The following is a 20,448-nucleotide window of genomic DNA, read 5'->3' as shown; positions in this document are numbered from 1 at the left end:
CCTATGAACCGTGTTTTAACTTTCCCTGTTCAGCCTCCCACTTCAACTGAGGTGGGGACACTTCAGCTTTTAACACCTTTTAATAATTTTTAACACCTTTGGAAGCATCGAGAAGGCCCCACGTAGGCCGTGGGACTTTAAACAGCGAGTTGAGGCGTTGGGGTTTAGAAGAGTGGGAAGTAAAGTTGTCTTTTTAGCACCTAATGGGGAGGAACTGTCACAACAGCCAGGACCGCCCCTCCGCCATGACGGGCCCGAGGCGGGCCGGCCCCTTCGCCATGACGGTCCTCGCCCCGCCCCCTCGTGACGTGTCAGGGGGACGGCGCGCGGCTGCGCGCGGGGCTGTTTGCGACGTGGAGCCGCGCGCCGCGCATACGCGGGGCCGCCCCTCCCCGCCGCGCGGAGCCGAGCCCCAGGCCGCGGCAGCCGGGCCCCGCGCTTTGAGGGCGGGTCGCCCCCCGCCCGCCTCTCCGCTGCTGGGCCAGGGCGTGGGGCAGCGCGGAGGATGAGCTGGTTCAACGCCTCGCAGCTCTCCAGCTTCGCCAAGCAGGCGCTGTCGCAGGCCCAGAAGTCCATCGACCGGGTGCTGGACATCCAGGCCGAGGAGAGCCCCTGGCCCGACGCCGTCATCCCCGACTACGGCGACGGTAAGCGCGGGCGGGCGGCCCTGGCCGTGCCCCCAGCCCCCCGTGTGGGCCGGGCCGGGCCGCCTCACCTCACGGCCTGCTGAGGGCGGCGCCTTCCCCTCACCCGCCTCCTCCGCCCCCCTCCCCTGTCTCCCCCGTAACCCGGGCCGGGGGGTTGCGCCTGTGGGGGTCTAACCGGCCCCTCCTGCCCAAAGCCCGTTCTGCAGCGCCTGTGGTGTTTCTCGTGCCCCGCTTCCAGGTGAGGGAGGCACAATAGTGGCAAAAAGCTGAGGAAGCCTCAGCAGCACAAGCGATACCTGGTTTTTGTCAGTAGTGTCGTGCTTTGGGCAGCTCCATGCTTCATACCCGTATTTCTTAAGGCATTATTTTTTTTGCTGAGGGACTAATAGGTGATAAAAACCTTTTTGTTAATAAAAAAGAGGAGATTACGTTCTTTGTATGCATGGATTCACCTTTTGGCAGGAAGAGCAGAGTACAAGCTGAAAGTCTGGTCCACATAAACCAAGTAAAGTTTCCACTTTGTGGCGTTAAGTTCATGGTCCTGCAGCATCTGTTGAAAGGAATGTGTTGGTGGAAAAATTGTCACAGTTTGGTTATGAGGAAGTATCTCCTTGGTACGTGTGCTAGTGCAGAACCTGAAAGAATGATTACTCCTAAATTGCTGTTTGGAAGTGAAAGAGCAAAAAGGAGCTGTCTCGTTAGAAACTTTTTTCCCCCATAAGTAATAGCTTAAAGATAAGAATGAATGAAGAAAAGGGTGGGAAACTAAGTCATCCAGAATTGGTGTCCTTATTGCAACTGTATCTAGAAGAAATGCACGTCTTTGATGAGGTTATTTCCAGGTATACCCACAGCAGAGTTAGATTTCTGAAAACTAACAATTGAAAATATTTTCTGGGTTGGCTGCTTAGCAAAGCGTATGGTCAGTTTGGCATGTCTTTGTCCCTTTGTGGGAGCAAGGACTCAGCAGTCACATAGTCCAGTGTCATCTTAAATTACAGGAATTGTTTATAGAAGGCTGTGTCGTGCATAAGTTTCTTAAAACTTTAAACTTGTCCAAACCTTTTTTAAATTTAACTTATATCTTAGAATTTATAGTAGTTCTGTCATTCATAAGGAAAGCAGCAAAGATCAGCCTGCATCTGTTTTTCAGGGAAAACATATTTGTTCATGAAAGAAGTAAAAATATTTTCTGAATGTTACAGTTCATTTACAGGGCTTTTTCCGAAGCTATTGAATCATGGACAAGGTAGTAATAAATCAGATGTTTGTAGTATTTTTGGTAATGATGGCAACAGTTATCTGAATTTGAGATCTTTAGGCCAATAGCTATCAACAGTTTCTGAAAGTGGTAGTCTGCTTTAAGTATTATAACTTGGCATTTTTTAATAGATGCTACTGTATAAAGTGAGCTTGTTTTTAAGTAGCCTGAAATCGTTACATTATCCAGATTATGTTCATAGGTACAAAATCAATTTTTGGACTTGGGATGCTACTGAAATTTGATGCTGAAATTCTTATTATCCTTGCTGTTTAGAAGTCCTGGAAAACCTGCAAGAAATACAATAATAAAAACTGTTGATGTTGGTTTAGGGCAGCTTCAGAACTAATCATTGTCATGGTTTAACTCCCTCCGCTCGCTTACTCCTCTCTGCCCTTTGGGATGGGGAGGAGAATTGGGGGGAAGTTAAAATGCTTGGGTTGAGATAAAGACAGTTTAATAGGACAGCAAAGGAAGAAAAGATAATTATTATAATAAAAGAATATACAACATGAGTGATGCACAGTGCAGTTGCTCCCTGCCTGTTGACCAATGCCCAGACTATCCCCAGCAGTGATCCTGGATCCTTCCCCTCGGCCAACCACCATGTATTTGCTGAGCATTACGTCTATGGTATGGAATATTTCTTTGGCCAGTTTGTCCTGTCTGTGCTCTCTCTCAGCTTCTATGGGAAGCTGAAAAAGTCCTTGACTGATTAGTAACAACTAAAAACATTAGTGTGTTATCAACATTATTCTCATCCTAAATCCAAGATGTAGTACTATACCAGCTGCTAGCAAGAGAATTAACTCTAGCCCAGCTGAAACCAGGACAGTAGTTGTCCACAGGAGAAGAAAACTGTCATCTTAGCTGGGCTGCTGACAGTGTGTATTGTCAGCTTCTTGCTGTTGCTTGGTGTGTGAGGGGAAAAACACGAAGCCTGTCACAAACTGAAAGGGCAAGAAGCCTTCTTATAGTGTAAATTCCACAAATGTTTAAAGCTTTTTCCTCTGTTTTCTGTGTGGTGTGTGAAGTATTTGTGTGCTACTGGCAGATAACTTTTAAGACCTATTAATTGTTTCCTCCTTTTGTAATCTATACAATTCTACACTATTAAACTATAGTTTTTCAGACCGTTTTGCCTAGCCTCCTCTCACTATAGGAAGCAGGAGCCCACATTCCCTTTTGCAAGGGAACCCTTGGCAAAGGAAATGCTTGCTTTTTGTGGTCAAATACGCTCCAGGCTTGCCCTTATAGCTTTCAGAATGCTGTGTGGGCTTGTTTCCTCTTCCCAGACACTTCTCTCTGTCTTCTTTCTGAAATTCTCACTCTTGGATTTACTGTTGCATTTGTGTATGGTTTCTTTCTGCCTTTGCTTAAGTTCCTGTTTAACAGGGAGGGAGTGAGTTGGTTACATTCAGGTACTCCTGCTTTCTAGAGGTGTCTGTGTCTACCTTAAGTCTTAAAATTATTTTGTGTCTCCCTTAAGCTTCTTTTGCTTTGTCTAAAAATTGATTCCAGGCTTTGTAAGGAAGTAGTAACAAAAATAATGCTGTTTGTGATCACGTATAATATTCACTTTATGTTATATGATATTGAAAATATTTTTTCTGAATAGTTGCATCTAAAAAAACAAATACTGAAAAATAATACATTTTAAGAGTTCTTGACCTATTTCTTTTTTTATTGTTTTAGGAACAAATTCCCTCATAAGCGGAGGATGGGATACGTCTTCCTGGGGCTTAAGTTCGAATACAGAACCACAGAATCAGCCAATATCACCAACAGCAATCACTAAGCCAGTGAGGAGGACGGTAGTAGATGAATCTGAAAACTTCTTCAGTGCCTTTCTCTCTCCGACAGACGTTCAGAGTATACAGAAAAATCCAGTCGTGTCCAAACCTCCAGCCAAATCACAGCGACCCAAAGAGGAGGTGAAAAGCACTTTAAAGGAGTCTCAACACCCCAGTCAGCTGGAAGTACCAGTGACAGAGGCAGAAGTGAAGGATTCCTCTGTAGCTGGCCTGGTGGACTTGAAAAACCTCAATGTTCCCAAGGAGAAATTAGAAGAGAAATCTCTACTTAAATCTAATGCCAAGCATGAAGAAAGCACAAATGAAGTTACTGACAAAAAGGTGTCTGCTCTAAATCTGGAAGTACCTGAAGATGCTCTTAATGAAAAGTCCGGTGCAGGAGGGGGTGTAACGGGAGGTGCATCAGAGACTACTTCACAGCCTCTTCATGCAGGCACAAAAGATGTGGGTTTGGAAACTAAGGAGCGAAAGACTGAGGACAGGCAAAGCAATACACCGTCACCTCCAGTTAGCACTTTCTCCTCCGGGACATCTACAACTAGTGATATTGAAGTTCTGGACCATGAAAGTGTAATAAGTGAGAGCTCAGTAAGTTCAAGACAAGAAGCCGCAGATTCAAAATCCAGTCTTCATCTAATGCAAACATCATTTCAGCTTTTATCTGCATCTGCCTGTGCAGATTATAATCGTTTAGATGACTTTCAAAAAATGACCGAGAGCTGCTGCTCCTCTGATGCTTTTGAAAGAATTGATTCATTTAGTGTACAGTCTTTAGATAGTAGAAGTGTAAGCGAAATAAATTCAGATGATGAGTTATCAGGCAGAGCTTCTGCTTCAGCGTCTGTTGCTGTCAGTCCTTCTGTGCCAAAGACAGAAATGGTTGATGCCCCGAAAAATAAATCTGAAAACTTGAATGACACTCCTGTTTTACATGCTGAGGAAGCTGAGATGGAAGAGAGTGGGAGAAGCGCGACCCCTGTTAATTCTGAGCAGCCAGATGTTTTGGTTGCCACTGTGCAAACTGTTGAAGAGCAGATTGCGGAAGAGCAGACTGAGCCGCAGCAGGATGCTGTTGAAAAATTGTTAGAAGAGGACACTGAAAAGCAAGAGCTTAAAAAGGTAACATGTAAAATATGTTTTGCAAACGCACCCTTTTTTTCAAACAAATGAAACTCCTATCATCTCCTTATGTAGATATCAGTGTCACCTTATTTGAATTAATTAATTGATGCTGAACTACCTTACCTTGTAGAAAACTCGTTGATATTCTGCAGTGGAATAATACTGGTGAAATTTCTGATCAAATAGCTTCAGGTTGCACCTAATCCACCTAGTTATTATTGTGAATTGTGAGTAGTGCTAGCAAACAGGAAGCCTTGATAGGTTGTGTTATTTTAATTCTCTGTTGTAATTTTTTTTTTTCTGTGAAAGGTGAAGGAGATTCCTAAGTGTTTTAATTAGAATTATGAAACTACAAGCCTTTAGTGTTTCAGCAATAATCAAGATAATATTTTGCAAGCGTTTTTTCCACAGACTTAGAAACCCTCAAAACTTGATTACATTCCAGGAGCATTATGCATGTTCTTTGAGGATAGCAGTAGTTACTGTAAATGAGGGCTTTTTACTAGATAAATTAATGGGGTTTAGTTAGCAGAAGTAATATTTACTTTTAAAAAGAAGGTACGCTAGGCTTTTTAATGAAGATAAGCATAGTTATGAATAGTGAATAGATTAAAAGAAATTTGTATGGCTAGTTTAGATGACTAGAATGACTACAAATATGGCAAAGTAGGATACTCAAGTGTGTGGAAGGCTAAACTGTAGCTATGAAGCCATGTGTTTTGTCCAGTTCCACCAATGTATAGTGCGCACTATCTTTTTCCATTTCCTTTGTCACCTTCCTGTCTGTCTATCCTTGTTTTTAATTTCTGAGCTCCTTTGACGTGTGTTCTGTTTCTTTGCGTTTTGCTTTGCTCATAGTCTGTGTGCCTAGTATGTGACATAAATGGGCCCTACTCATGGCCTTGCCCTGTAGGCATGTTTGCAACACTGATGCTGTTTCTAACAGTAATAAGGGAAAAGCAGTTGCTTATGGGAATTCATAAGACCCGAATGTAATCTGTGTTGTAAGGAAAACATTTTTTTGTGTGAAGCATAGAGAATGTCAGTGTACATTTCTTAAGGAACTCCAAAGCCATGGACTGTCATCCATAAGTTTTCCTAACTTAAATGGTTATACATTATAATGGACCATGGCAAATTTTGTCTTTCATTGGCCATATTGATCTACACTTACAGAATATGTTTCATTTGTTTATATTTCTATATTTGCATGTATGTTTGTGTTCATTCTCTATATTTAGCTTTCTAAAATCTGGTATTAAAAATTATTTTGATGGTGTGACCTGAGATCTCTTGACCCTCCCTGAAAGCTTTCTTCCCTAATCTGATGCTGTTTTGCTGCTTTGTGCTAATATTTCACAGAAGAGACCTTCCAATGTAAATTATTCTGTGATTCTGTAAAGAGTGGTAGAAGGAGCACTGGGAGTCTTAATGGTTAATGTTAGCTATAGTTTTATAGGTTATCAGCTCTGTTTTAAAACTTAATTTATAATTAAATATATTTTATTTCATGATTTTATTAGGGAATTTAGCTGAGCCACATGTGCTTACTTAGTAGGATTTCTACATCTGTAGAAAACAGGTGTCTTGTGTTTAAATGTTGCGTAGTTCTAAATTAATGTGGCAGAAATGTGGTAATCTTCACTGGCTTTTACCTCAAATTCCTAAAAACATTGACAAGTTTAGCTTTAAATAGTGTTGGGAGGGAATGGTTTGGGGGAAAGGGGAAGCCTGACCCTCTTGTGTTTTAATTGTCCCATTCATCTGATCTTTATCTTTAAAAACATCGTCCAGATGATTGATTCATTAACTGAGAAACTGGAGAAGAGGGAAATACAGTTACTAAGTACTAGTAAAGAAAAGGCGCGCCTGGAAGAAGCTTATGATAACCTAAAAGAGTAAGTATGAAAAGATACACAGTACTGGGTGTAACTGTAACTTTGCTGTGATACAATCAGTAGACAATATTGTAAAACAAGTAGCTTTATAACCAGAACAAAGGTTGCAAGGGATGTGCACTGTTTGGGAAAGGTGGAAATAATGATTGCATGTACTGTGATGGTATTTTTTAAAAGACACATTACTTCTTGGGGCCAAAGTCTCTTTTGGGAAGAGGTTGGTGAAAGATTTTTCAGTGAGTAAGCAGTAGGAATAACGAACAGATGTGTAGAGTCAGACTTGGTTATTAATAAAGACCTTTGTTATAAGACTGGATTCAGCTATTAAGGGAGACTGACTTTTCTGATACAGATGGATGAACTTGATTTACTAAGTAATTTACTGCCTAAAATTGAGGCAGTGAAAGTGTGGTGGAAGGGCTGGTTGTAGCGAAAAACCTGAATTCCTTATTTAATTTATTTAAAAGGAAAAAAAAAAAATGAAAAGTTTGATTTACCAGTTTACTAATCAAATATCAAGTTTAAAAATTTACAGATAAATATATAATGACTAAGTTGATCTTAACTTACTATATAATGACTTACTTGATCTTAATACATTTAATCATTTGCCCTGTATATGATACAGGCTATGGTTAATCAGAAAGAACTTGTTTAAGGGGCAAAACATTTAAGGTAAATCAAGCATTTCATTGTTTTCATGGGTAAATTACTAAATTAATAAAGATCTTTGATTAGTACTTCTAATATGGATGTGTTTTTTGACTCTGGTTAATGTGTGTAAAATAAAAAAACCACATTTTAAAAGCATTTAAGACAGCCTATCTCAAACTGCTTGGAATGTCGCATAACCATGCAACTGTTCTGAAATGTTAATTTTAAATGTAGTGAAATGTTTAGAATGAAAGAAGAGAGCAGTAGTCTTTCATCTCTTAAAGAAGAGTTTGCTCAGCGAATTGCGGATGCTGAAAAGAAGCTTCAGCTAGCCTGCAAGGAAAGAGATGCAGCTAAAAAGGTAATTTGGCTTTTTAGTGAAATTAATGTTTATTATTTTAGAACAAAATTGTATTTCTTGAGGTAGATTAATTTAAAAAATTAAGCTAGGGAAAGCTAGATGACCTTTAAAGGTCTCTTCCAACCCAATGCATTCTATGATTCTAAAAGCACAAGAGTAACACGTCTATCTCATGGTATTAGTAACTAGCATAAGTTGATTCTAGCCTCTGAGGCTGCTTGTTATTTCCTTGTGTTGACACATGTTATTCTTGCAGCTGTGTTGTCAACCGAGTTAGGGAACTTATTTAAGTTAAAGTTAGTCTGATTTTGGGGAGAAAAAGGTTTAACATCTGCTTTCATTTCCCTTGTACCCATATATGCATTTGCATTGGTGTGAGAGAGAAGAATGGCCTGGGGGTGTGGGGAAGTGACCAAGAATGGGAATGGCTTCTTTAGAGGATTAACTGGTGGGCAAACTAGGGACTGAAGACTGATTCATTTGGAATAGGCACAGAAGTCTTAAGCAACGGAGTTTATGGAGTTTTAAATGTTCTTGACCTCGTATCACAGCATTACATTTCTCTAGCTTATTGCTAGTCTCCAAAAAGTAAATTCAAATCTGTAACTGGAAAAAAAAAATTTCACAGTAGTTTTGTCATTGTATATGTCACTGTGTTGCCACAGTAGTAAGCTGGAATAGAAAAAATATTTGGTACCTGTGTGTGAATATAACAGTTTGGTTTTAATATATTGCAAAAGTTTAAAGTATAGAAAGTGAAATGGAAGAAGGAGTTGGAACAAGTTGTACAGAGAATTTATGGAGTCTCAATCCTTAGAAGTTTTTAAAACTTGATGGAATCAGATTTGATCAAATAATCCCCAGAGTTCTCTTCCAATCTAAATTGTTTTTGGAGGAAAGACTTTCGAGAGGAAGTGGAGAACAAAAAGGTGATCAGTGTACCTTATATTTATGCATAAATGCAAAGTATTTTAATAAGTGGTCTTAAGCATTTATCCTATTATTTAGGAAGTAAAGACTGTTAAAGAAGAATTGGCTACTAGACTTAATACTAATGAAACTGCCGAATTACTGAAAGAAAAAGAAGAGCAAATCAAAGGATTACTGGAGGAAGGTGAGAATTAAAAAAGAAAAATCAATAGTAAAAATTTGTAGAATAATTTGAAATGTACTGCCTTCACATATGAGCATTCTTACCCTTATTTGAAACATGTTAGATGTTTCTGAACATTTAAACCACCTAGTTAACAGCAAAGAGCAACAGGGACGATCAGTCGAATAGGCTGGGGGGGTACTTTCTGCAGCATGCATTAAAGGTCCTGTGAGATAAAACCAGCATGCAGTATAACAATCCATGTTCCATTCAGCAGAAATCTAAGTAGGGCATCTTTCAAGGCATTTCTACAGTGTCTCCCTTACTGCTTTTTAATTTTGAAAGTAAAATATAGTTACTAAATGAGCAGGCCATTTTGATTTTTTTCCTATCCTATGTCACTATAGCTTATTATATCAGAGTTGTCTCAGGATAAGGTAGACTTAAATCTTAAGAACTTGCATGAAAAAATATAAAAGTAAGTATTTCAATATATATTTGCTTATTATTTTCACGGGACTGAAGAGCAGGGGGAGATGTAAATAGAAACAGTTCATAGAATAATAGCAATATGCACTAGCTTTGTGTTAATTTTTTTCCCAGGAGAAAAGCTTTCCAAACAGCAGCTGCACAATTCCAACATTATTAAGAAATTAAGAGCCAAGGAGAAAGAGAGAGAAAATATTAACACAAAACAGAACAAAAAGATTAAGGAATTGGAAGAGGAGTTGCAGCATTTGAAACAGGTGAGACGTAAAAAATTTTTTTTTTTTTAAATAAAAATAAATATTAGCTGCAGAGTAGCCTTTTGGCGAGGCTCTAGATAGACAGATTTTTTCTTTTCTGAGAGACTTTTCAATTTCATACTATTGGAATGCTGTGATGTAATTTCTGGGTGTATTCTCAGAACACTTTACAGCTGTGGTCAGGTATCTCTCCAGCTGCTTGTTTGCACTTGCACTGCTGGTTTTCAGGTGGGCTGACCAAATTCTGTTCACTAAATTTCAGTTGGAAAACCTGTATCAGCAGAATTTGGGCAGGTTTTTTTTTTTTTTTGTTCAGTTAGTGATTGAATCAAGACCTTAGAGGCAACAGACACAGTATGAGGACACATATGAAACTGTGGTGAAGAGCCCCCTGTTTTGGGGAAGACCAGGGAACAAAACCTTTCTCTTTTGGTGAAGTGTTAGATTGGTTTAGTAATTTTGTGTAAATTCATCCTGAATTGGTTGTCCCAGTTGTCGTTGTTCTCAGATGGCTTTGTCTACCCCACGTGCTGCGATTAGTCTCAGATTAGTCTCACGCTTCTTGTTTGCACTCTAATAGGTGCTTGATGGCAAGGAAGACCTTGAAAAGCAGCATCGAGACAGCATTAAACAACTGAACAGTGTTGTGGAGCGACAAGAAAAGGATCTGGCTAAATTTCAGGCAGAAGTGGAAGACCTTGAAGAACGGAACAGAAGTGTCCAGGCAGCACTTGACAGTGCATACAAGTAAGCAGATATTTGCATGCCTGTCTTCAGCCATACATTCAGCTTCTGTGTCTATTTCTTGTGTGATGCTTGTGAAATGCTAATATGTAAGAAAGTTATTCATGGTCACTGTTGGCATTGTATAAACTGGAAGTGCATTGCTTTCCCCGGTCCTTCCCCAGGGAACTTGCGGATCTTCATAAAGCAAATGCTACAAAGGACAGTGAGGCACAAGAAGCAGCCCTAAGTCGGGAAATGAAGGCAAAGGAAGAGCTTGGGTTAGCTCTGGAGAAAGCCCAGGATGAAGCGCGGCAGCAACAAGAAGCTTTGGCAATTCAGGTGGGTCTTAAATGCAGTGAATAAATTTTTTTTCATTGAACAAATGAAAGTACTTGGATGGTGTGTGCATCTGACATAATGAACCAGATGTAATATAAGGTGGAACTTATTTTTGCGTACTTAGCAAATAACCAGTGGATTTCTTTCCTGTGAACTTATTCAGCCTTTAGTGGTAGTTGTGCTAAGCTTTAAAATATTATTTTTATTTAAAAATACTTTTAACTTTACTTGTCTAAACTAAGTGACTTTGACAGGCTCTATGTTAAGTTTGTAGTGGTCTTACCATGATGCAGAGTTCAAGAAATGTAATTGGACAAAATTTTTAGTGATAGATAAATGAGCATAACTATTTGTGTGCATGCAAAACTTAAGCCTTTAACTTGTAAATAGACATACCCTGTCTAACAGTGTTTTAAAATGGTGTAGGACTGTAGCAATGAATAGTTGGTACTATAACTTTTGGCAAGGGATTAGTGATGATGTCTTTTTTTATTTAGGTGGCAGACCTGAGGCTAGCGCTACAACGTGCAGAACAGCAGGCAGCAAGAAAAGAAGACTATTTACGTCAAGAAATCGGTGAACTACAACAGGTACTATAGCAAACAGATGCTGACAGCTTGTATCTGCAAGGAGGGCTTCTAAAAGCTAAAACACTAGTGTGACACTAATAACCTGAAAAAGAGGCTTTCATTACCTGCAGTATTTGTCCGGTGTAGAACAACAATAAAAATCTTAATGGAAATGGGTTTTTTAATCACATATTGAAAACAAAATCATAATTTTTATGATGCCTTTTAAATGTAATGCTATCTTCCGAGTATAAGACAAAATACAGCCATTAAGTAGTAGGCCTCTAAACTTGCTAGCAAATACATTTTACTCTTTAGGTGCTTCTTAACAACATTTGTTATTAAGGGCCTTGTTCTTAAGGTTCAGAAAATAGATAGATTGTTGCCAAAATGTTTCAAGTGATGTCCAGAGGTCTCTTGAGATGCAGATTTCTGGGCTGTTGCTCTATCATTTATCTAAAAATTTTAGGCCTCTATCTTGAAATGTCATACTTTATTGTGAGTCTCAACATATAAATTTTAGAATATAAAGCAACTGCTACATGTTTAGCTGAATTCTGTATAAATCTTTTAATCCCTCATATGACTTTAAGGCTTAGTTACATTTAATTTGTGGTTTCAGAGACTCCAAGAAGCAGAGAGCCGGAACCAAGAACTAAGTCAAAGCGTTACGTCTGCTACACGGCCACTTCTCCGGCAGATAGAAAATCTGCAAGCCACACTAGGAGCTCAGACCTCTGCGTGGGAAAAATTGGAAAAGAACCTTTCTGACAGACTTGGTAAGATGTTTTTAGCTTTTACTGAGCAATGAGGTTCTTGATGAGGACACAATGTGGCTGAAAGTAAATGAAAAGGGCTTGACACTTGCCCAAAGCGTAGGTGGTAGGTCAGGAGAGATGAGCACAAAATGCATTTCTGTAAGGAAATGGTCTGTGGGATATTCTGACAAGGTTCTCGGACAGGTAATTCAGTGATTCTCTTTAAAACACGGTGTAACATAAGATCGTAGGACAGAGGTGTTAAGATGTACATGTCCTTACAGCATCTAAAGGAAGGATGGACACTGAGACATTGGAAGACCACCGGTATTTTCAGTTGTCGAGCCTGTTGCTTAGATTCTGTGTTGTAAAGGTTTGAATCATTTACTTACCTAACTGCATGGGTAATGAGACATGTATTTGTTGATACAGCAGTAATCTATTATTTTAAATGAAAAATGCATAAAATGGCCAAAGGTGGACCCAGAGAAATTGCTTCTTTTCTGGAAGCAATCTGTAGTGGTATATTGCTGTGTTCTGAAAGAGTATGATGTCTCCTTATTCTGCATTGTTCTTCTAACTGTATGGTGGAAAATATGTAATTTCCTTCACAACAGAAAACAGTTCTGGGTTTGGTTTTCTTTTTTTTTGTTGTTGTTTGTTTGAAAAAGAAACATTAGTTTACTTTAAAAAATCTTAAATTCCGTTTTGATGCTTAAATAATTGGCCCACGTCATAGATGTTTGATCAAAAAAGTTAAATTCCATGTTTTTCTTTACCTAATATTAGGTGAGTCTCAGACTCTTCTAGCAGCCGCTGCTGAGAGAGAACGGGCTGCTACAGAAGAACTTCTTTCTAATAAAATTCAGATGTCTTCTACTGAGTCTCAGAACAGTCTTTTAAGGCAAGAAAATACACGCCTTCAGGCTCAGCTAGAAGTGGAGAGAAACAAATTGAAGAAAATGGAAGATGAAAACAGTAGGTGAGTTGCCTTTTTGGTTAACAGCATCTCTTTAAAATTGTAGTGAATTGGAGTAAGCTGTCTCTGACATAACCATCTGCAGCAGATCTCTTTGCAAGTCAAAAGACTTGATTCTTTTGAGTGTTAATACAATTATGAAAATGTTGTCAGCTATTGATTAAGTTGCCCAGCTTGTTAAGGATATCTTGTTTCATGCTGAAGATCGAAGCATGTTACTTTCATAATGGTTTAAAGCCTTGAAGCTATGTTTGTTTTAAAACTGTATCAATATAAAGTAAACACAGAATACTTATTTACTGACTTTCTCTACCTCTTTCTTTCCTCTGTGTAGGTATGAGGTTGAACTAGAAGGGCTCAAAGATGAGTATGCAAAAACCTTGGAAGATGCAAAGAAAGAAAAGGTATTGCCTACTTCAGCTTTAATCTATGTTATTGTTGAAGTCTGTTGTTGAAGAGCTAACAGGTTAACAACCTGTATTTATTTTTGTAGACGCTGCTAGCTACTCAGTTAGAAATGGAGAAGATGAAAGTTGAACAGGAAAGAAAGAAAGCAGTTTTCATGCAAGAAGCAGCAAAGGAGAAGGTACTAAAAGCTAATGTTCAATCTTACTGATACTATCATTATTCAAGTAGATAGAGCCTGAAACTGTTGAAAGCAGCAAAGCGGGCTTAGAGCAGTACAGTATATGCTGTCAGCCTAGGCATTAGCGACTTGGCTTTCTCTTTATTGTGGCTGCCTTTTATTTCCAGTGAAGTAAGGGCTTGTGTTATACTCACTGAAATGAGTCTTGAGTAATAGTCCATTTAACCTGAGAAGAGACCAAATATATAGATAATGATTGTTTTAATCTTCTGATTTTTTTGAACGCGCTTGGATTCTTTTTCTTCTGAAGCTACTTGTTTTCTTTGCTTAGGCTACTAGCATTGCTTCCACTGAATTCCTGTTTTGCGTTTCCAGCTTAAGTCACAAGTCATAGAACAGCCCTCAATAGTCACTAATTTTGTTACTGCTAATTAGCAGTTGATACTCAAGTAAAACTGTTTCTATTACTGGTTTCTTACCATCTCCAGTTCTAAAATCTAAGTGCTTTATCCTTCAGAGGCTAGCAGACTTTCAGATGCTGTCTGTAAAAAGAGGTCAGTCTGTTCAGAAGGTATATCAGTAAGGTATTAGCGTGTGAGAAATCTCAGAATTTAATTCATACACTTTATTTAAAGAAAAAAAAAAAGAAAAAAATAGTATTAGCATGCATTCTAAAAAGAGACATACTTCTGGGTTTAGGATATTCTTCCTGTAATACATTTGGGCATACAAAACTGCCTCTTAATCTCCTTTGGCTACTTGAAAAGAAATTCTTTGGGTGTAATTTAAAGCTTCTGTCTTCGTTTCCTGAAAAGTCTGAGAACTTGAACACAGGCTGTAAGTGTTAGTAGTGCAGTAATTCTTTATTGAAGTTTTATATGTTCTAGGAATGGGGGAAGGGGAAAGGTTATCGGTCGCGTTGTGTTCTGTAGTTGTTGGTGGAAAAGGGCAGTCTGTTCTTTACAGAATCTGTCTCTCACTATCTTGTAAAGTTTTTTCTTTATCTAATTGGTGATGGTGTGGTGGGCTTTTTTGTTTGTGTGGGGTTTTTTTGTTTTTTTTTAAGGATCGGAAGTCATTTACAGTTGAAACTGTTTCAAGTACTCCAACTATGTCACGCTCTAGTTCCATAAGTGGAGTTGACATGGCAGGTCTTCAGACATCTTTCCTCTCACAGGTATCATATATCAGTTATATTGGCTTTTTTTTTTTTTAACGGACTGCTTTCTTTCCTCTTCTAGAAGCTTTATTAATGTGGAAAATGACTCTTCAAGAGTATATTGGCCTTAGACATTTCTGCATAGGAATTACCTTGTTTAAAACCTGCTTACAAGATGTCTATGATGGTAAAACGTCTGTGAAAGTGTGAAACTTCTATTGCAGAATAATATTTATGTGTATTGGTACTGAGTTCACACGTCTAATTTCATCTAGAAGAATTCAATAACACTAGTAGGAGTCAAGTAAATTGATTTATTTTTACTAGCAATCCTGGTTCAGGGCACAGCCCTGCTCCCTAGGCAGTATCATTGACTGTTGTGGTCTGTGTGAAGTCTACTGCTTCTGCTGCTTTCCTGTGTATATGGTTATTAACGCCCAAGTTAAATGACAGTTGTACAGGTGATATGAGAACTTGCCAGTAAGGAGCTATATCAAATTGTACCTATTCACTATACGCTTTTGTTTTAAAAACAAATTTTAAGCATTGAAATGCTTGCCTAGTAACAGTGTAATTTTAAATCTTAAATGATGTAGTACTTCGGGAGAGGGAAGATTCCAAAGGGTGCGCATTTTTGTCCAATTTTAAGCTTCTCTAACCTTTTGTTTGTAGGATGATCCTCATGATCACTCATTTGGGCCAATTGCTACTAGTGGGAGCAATCTTTATGATGCTATAAGGATGGGAGCAGGTTCAAGTATAATTGAAAACCTTCAGTCACAGCTAAAACTAAGAGAAGGAGAGATTTCACATCTACAGGTACTTTAGTTACTCTTACATAACCAAATACAGCATTTGTATGTGTAAATACTAATGCAATCAATATTATATTGTTGGTTTTATATTCAAAAAGTTGGTCCCTTTCCTCACAGCAGAGTGCATTCACTTTTCCGCTTTCATGACAACTCTGTTCACCTGAATAGCTGCTGGAGGTATGCGTAGGAATGAGTAAGAGAAGGATTTGTTGCTTCTTTTTTTTGTTTTGGCAATGACCTATCCAGAGCACTTAACTTGTCTGTCTGAAAAAGAAAAAAATATCAAACCACTGATCAGATTGAGAAGAAAGTAAGAGTGCTTCTGGGGTGTGCTATTTCATAGTCTGGTTTGAGAAGCAGCCTTAATTACCATATCAAAATATTTTTATACGGTAAATTCTTGCCTCCCCCTAATTGTTCAAAGTGTTTACCGTAGCTGGAAATTGGAAACCTTGAGAAAACTCGATCAATAATGGCAGAAGAACTGGTTAAATTAACAAATCAAAATGATGAACTTGAAGAAAAAGTGAAGGAAATACCAAAATTACGTGCACAGTTAAAGGTAAGTGTATTTCTGTTATAAATCTGATGTAAAATCAACAGATTTGGGGTTTTTTTTAGGAATACCCCTACATTCAAATCCATCCCTAATCATAAATAACTGAAGAGCCTATTTTTTTTTTTTTTTTTTTTAAGTAGTAGAATCTGAAAATGCCTACTCCATGGCTAGGTAGTCACTTCAAAATGCAGTTGTTAGAAATGCGTGCGGTGCATAAGATGGTGTGCTAAGTCAGGGAGAGAACAACTTCTTTGTTTCTCTCATTTAAGACACTTATCTGGAAGTAGCCTTTGTAGTAAAGGGGGGGTTTTGATAAATAGTGGGGATTTATGAGAGTTTGATGCAGAAGCTGAATGAGTGTGCCGTAGTGATACAGGTAATAGGACAAATATTTTAATCCTCTGAATGTTTAAGAATTTAAATAGAAATATTGCAAATAGCTTTGGAATAATTTTGGAAATGATCTTTGTTCTATAAATACAGGATGTTAAATTTTCTGATGAAGCATTTCACAAACTGTGGTTGTTCCTGTAGTAAAACTTAGTGCAGTTTGCCAGCTGTTTTTAATGCTTATAGGAGCTGAACTTCAAGGTGCTTCAGTATGTCCTCTGAAGCCAGCACTAATTCTTTGTAGTCAAGGATCTTTGTCTTTGGAGTATCCTCCTTTTATACGTAGAGTACAAATCTAACCATATTCAGAGAATCAAAGCATAAAGTATTTTTGAAGAGTTTACTATGTGCGTCATTGTGAAGTAGTTTGATAAAATAACACTATACTTATTTTTCCTAATAGTGTAAAACACTATCTTACCAGCAACTTTTTTTTATGTTGAAAAACAGTCAAATAACAAACTACATGTCCTTGCAGGATTTGGATCAAAGGTACAATACAATTCTTCAGATGTATGGAGAGAAAGCAGAGGAAGCTGAAGAACTCCGACTAGATCTCGAAGATGTGAAAAACATGTACAAAACTCAGATTGATGAACTTTTAAAACAAAGGCAAAACTAATTCCTGATGGAACTCCTAACATTATATTATAACAGATTGTAAAGATAATTGTTTATGTAAATGCTGAATTTAAATGTCTTGTAAAAAAACCAAACCTGTACTATAGAAAATGTGACTATATAATAGAGTTCATATGTTGACAAAAAATCAATGCTTTAAGTGTCTTGTACTGTCTGCAGTTAAATTATTTGTGCAATATTTAAAATATTTTTCAGTCATCCCTTTATTTAAGACTTTGCTAAACGGATCATTTTACTTGTCAACAGTAGCAGAAATGATGATTGTTACCTCATGAGACAGCACTGGAAGGCATGAGTTTTACTAAAGCAGCCCTTGATTCATAAACTCTGTATACTTATGAAAATTACATTAGAAGTCTTTCTTAAGTATTCTTAATATGATTGTTTCTCTAAAATCTCATCAGTTAATTTTTAATAACACAATAGCAGTGGCTTGCTGTCTGAAGCATAATTGGTGGATATTTTTATGACAGGAAAATCTCGTATTTGTACTCACATCATCTGAACATGTTAGGATGATAATTCTCTATTCTTAGACAAATCAGATTAGTCTGACTATTTTACACTAAGCCCTCTAAAGCAGAGTGTGGGACTCGGATGAGACTTAAAATTACAGCTTCATCTTGTATATTGCTTGCGTTGTCTCATGAGCTGTCTAGAGATGGTAGCTCTGCTTGTAATTCTAAATGTGTTTAACATTTAACACCAGAAATCTGAACTATTCAATATTTATTTTAGGGCCAGATGCTGATTTTTAACAGTAGTTAAAACAGTTCAGAAGAATGCAGAATTATTTTTTTTTTTTAAATTTATTGCTGCTGCTTTTACGGTTCCTAGTATATAAGTAGCAAGGTTTAGACTTTTTCCATAATTGTACTGTGACTTAATATAGTTTTCAAGCAAATCTCCAGTGGCTGCAAAGTATTTCTCATGTCATTCCTTAAGGCATTGGTCAAATAGCATCCACATGGCATGACGTTGATCTACATTTTTGGTAATGTCAGGGGAAGTGTTTGAATCGGACCCTTGGGAATGCTAAGAATCGGAGGAAGAAGCTTGCATCTTCCTCTCTGCATTCCAGGCAGCAACTATTTTGCTACTTCTCAGAACTGTGGCTGTGATAGGTACTCATGTGAAATACTCAGCAGTTGAAATTCTTTGCTTATCGTACCATTGCCTCTATTGTAAGAGGTTTCTTGCACATCTGTGCACGTTATCTGTGTTGGAGAACTCTCTTCCTGCTTGTGTATTCAGTGGACTGAGTGAGACAAAGGATGTGAATGATGAGAAGTTGCTTCTGGAGAAAAGCCTCTTGGTAATAGGACTTCTCTACAAGTGTTAGGGATTTTGTTCCTTGTTGGGAGAGCAGTTAGTCACTGAAGTCACACAGGCAAGTTCATGGAAGAGCCTAGTTCAGTTTGAGATTCAGGCAGTTATTCTAAGGATTTCAATAAAGCCATAGAGCAAGAACACTAAAATTTGTCTTAACTCCCTGTCTGTCATAGAAATTTTAACTGTTTTAATAAAATAAAAGACTGTTTTGGTTTTTTTTTTTTTCATGGGGAGGTTGGAAGGAACTACCCTCTTACTGTCTTAGTTTCAGTTTTGGAAACCAAGGTGAAACCATTTTTCTTCTAAAAAACTCAACACTTTGCCTTCGTATTGAAGCATGGATAGTTGCTCTAAGTTTAAAAGCAAAAGAAAACAAATCCACACAAAAAAACGCCAAAAGCACATTCAGTATAAAACCAGTTGTTGGAACTTACTAATTTGCTGCGTATTAGAATTATGATGTGCAAATGTTAGACTTCAGGCTTTTCTTAAAAAAAAAAAGGAAACAACTTTTTATGATGGTCAAAGATTAGTAATTCTATTAAGTTTTTTTCTACTACAGCGAATCAATAAATTGCTGATTTTTCACCATTTTTTTTACAGTCTTGGCAGACAAATGGAGCACTTTTTTTTTTTTTTTTTAATTAATCCTTTGAGCTTTTATTTGGAACCTATTGCTGCCAGTGCTTTTGAAAGTACCATTTCCTGTGTGAGTGGATACTCCTTAAGGGCTGATACAGGTGCCACTCAGACTATCTTCGGTTTTCAGGAAGAGCTTAGGTAAATGGGAAATTTTAACATGCAGTCAGCATTAACTGTTTTAGGTATAAAAGCATTTGTCAGAGTATTAGATTTTTAAATTTTACAGAAGTAGATGTAAATATTTGTATTGACTGGTTTTGGATTCTTTATTCCCATTTAGTGCAACCTTTACTATCCCATGAGAATCAGATGGCCTACTGTGTCTTAATCATCAAAGCCTTAGGAAACAAAGTGGCTCTTGAAGGTAACATAGACTTTAAAGTGTTCTGTTTTGATCATCTGGTATAAATCTTGTATTCTTGTTTTGAAGAAACGTTAATGTCTGCTTGGACACCTTAACTTCATTGCTATTACTGAGATTACCTAGAAAAGTAACATGCAGAACGAAAGGGCTTAGGTCAGAATACTAATATTCCTTATGAAAGCAATTAATTTATACCTCATTTTCACTGCATATGCAAGTATGAAGAAACACTGTTTAAAGGTTTACGTGAAGCTTAGAGGAGGGTATTTTCTAGTCTGCGGCAAGGCCTCCTGTAATGCCGGTGGGTCTGGATGAGGTGCAGCCTGTGCTCGTACCCGCTTCTCTGGGGGTTGTGTTGCGCCCTTTACCAACACAGGAGATGGTGGCGTTCAAAATCCTATGTGTCCACACATGAGAGAGAAGGTTAGCACTGTTCATTTTTTGTCCTGCTACAAGTTTGTTGCAGTTTATGTACCTATGTTTTACTAAGGGCTATAAAGATCCTGAATACGAAACAAAAATGGATTATCACATGGTGAAATTGGAACCCTTGGTTTTCTGGTTGTAAAATGTGTATAAACTGTAAAAAGCATGGGGTCCGGGTAAAATAAAATTTTGTGCTAAGAGTGTGCTCTGGTTCTCTTTGAGAAAAGGCTTAAAAATAGTGGGTGGGTGGGTATGTCTGAACCCAGTGGTATGAAAGGAAAATACTGCTGAAGTTAGAATATACCAAATGTAGTTTGAATTTAGAGTTACAAATGCCAGTGGGTTTAGGTGACAGAGGCTGGTTTATTTATAAACACACCGCAGTAATGGGATTAAAGGTGATGTGAAATTCAGACTTATTTCCTTTATTCAAGTACAAGGGCTGGTTGATGTGGTGTCAGCGCCCCCCCCGCGGCTCTCCCGGCAGTCTGTCACCTGTCAAGGAGGGGAGAAGGGCTCTTCCCTGCGGGGGAAGGACCAAAGGAGCCGAGGGTTGGTGCCCCCCG

At 38.1% G+C, this 20,448-nt stretch overlaps 1 protein-coding gene across 3 annotated transcripts; it reads left to right on the top strand.

The window, feature by feature from the left end:
- Nucleotides 1–311: 311 nt before the first annotated feature.
- On the top strand, nt 312–20,085 carry TMF1 (TATA element modulatory factor 1). 3 transcript variants are annotated; one of them, XM_074602454.1, is made up of 17 exons: nt 319–647; nt 3,604–4,841; nt 6,639–6,742; nt 7,631–7,757; nt 8,766–8,871; nt 9,454–9,596; nt 10,177–10,343; nt 10,505–10,661; nt 11,159–11,251; nt 11,853–12,009; nt 12,778–12,970; nt 13,302–13,371; nt 13,461–13,553; nt 14,620–14,730; nt 15,385–15,531; nt 15,964–16,089; nt 16,955–20,085. In XM_074602454.1, the coding sequence occupies exons 1-17, from the start codon at nt 506–508 to the stop codon at nt 17,096–17,098; spliced, it is 3,318 nt and encodes a 1,105-aa protein (XP_074458555.1). In that variant the 5' UTR covers nt 319–505; the 3' UTR covers nt 17,099–20,085. The 3 variants fall into 3 exon arrangements, with proteins under 3 accessions (XP_074458556.1, XP_074458555.1, XP_074458554.1); XM_074602453.1 differs by having other exon boundaries at nt 335–647; nt 7,643–7,757; XM_074602455.1 differs by lacking the exons at nt 14,620–14,730; nt 15,385–15,531; nt 15,964–16,089; nt 16,955–20,085 and adding an exon at nt 14,795–14,901 and having other exon boundaries at nt 312–647.
- The last annotated feature ends 363 nt before the right edge of the window (nt 20,086–20,448 follow it).

This window comes from Larus michahellis, chromosome 10 (assembly GCF_964199755.1).
Source record: "Larus michahellis chromosome 10, bLarMic1.1, whole genome shotgun sequence".
Classification (NCBI taxonomy): domain Eukaryota; kingdom Metazoa; phylum Chordata; class Aves; order Charadriiformes; family Laridae; genus Larus; species Larus michahellis.
Note: the sequence above shows the minus strand (reverse complement) of the source record. Positions and strands in the feature narration are given on the sequence as shown.

Bases quoted from the DNA above. Each gene is read 5' to 3' on its own strand.
- TMF1 (XM_074602454.1), top strand. From the start codon at position 506: ATGAGCTGGTTCAACGCCTCGCAGCTCTCCAGCTTCGCCAAGCAGGCG. The intron at 4,842-6,638 runs GTAACATGTAAA...AACATCGTCCAG, and splicing joins AAAAGCAAGAGCTTAAAAAG to ATGATTGATTCATTAACTGA. The intron at 7,758-8,765 runs GTAATTTGGCTT...CCTATTATTTAG, and splicing joins AAAGAGATGCAGCTAAAAAG to GAAGTAAAGACTGTTAAAGA.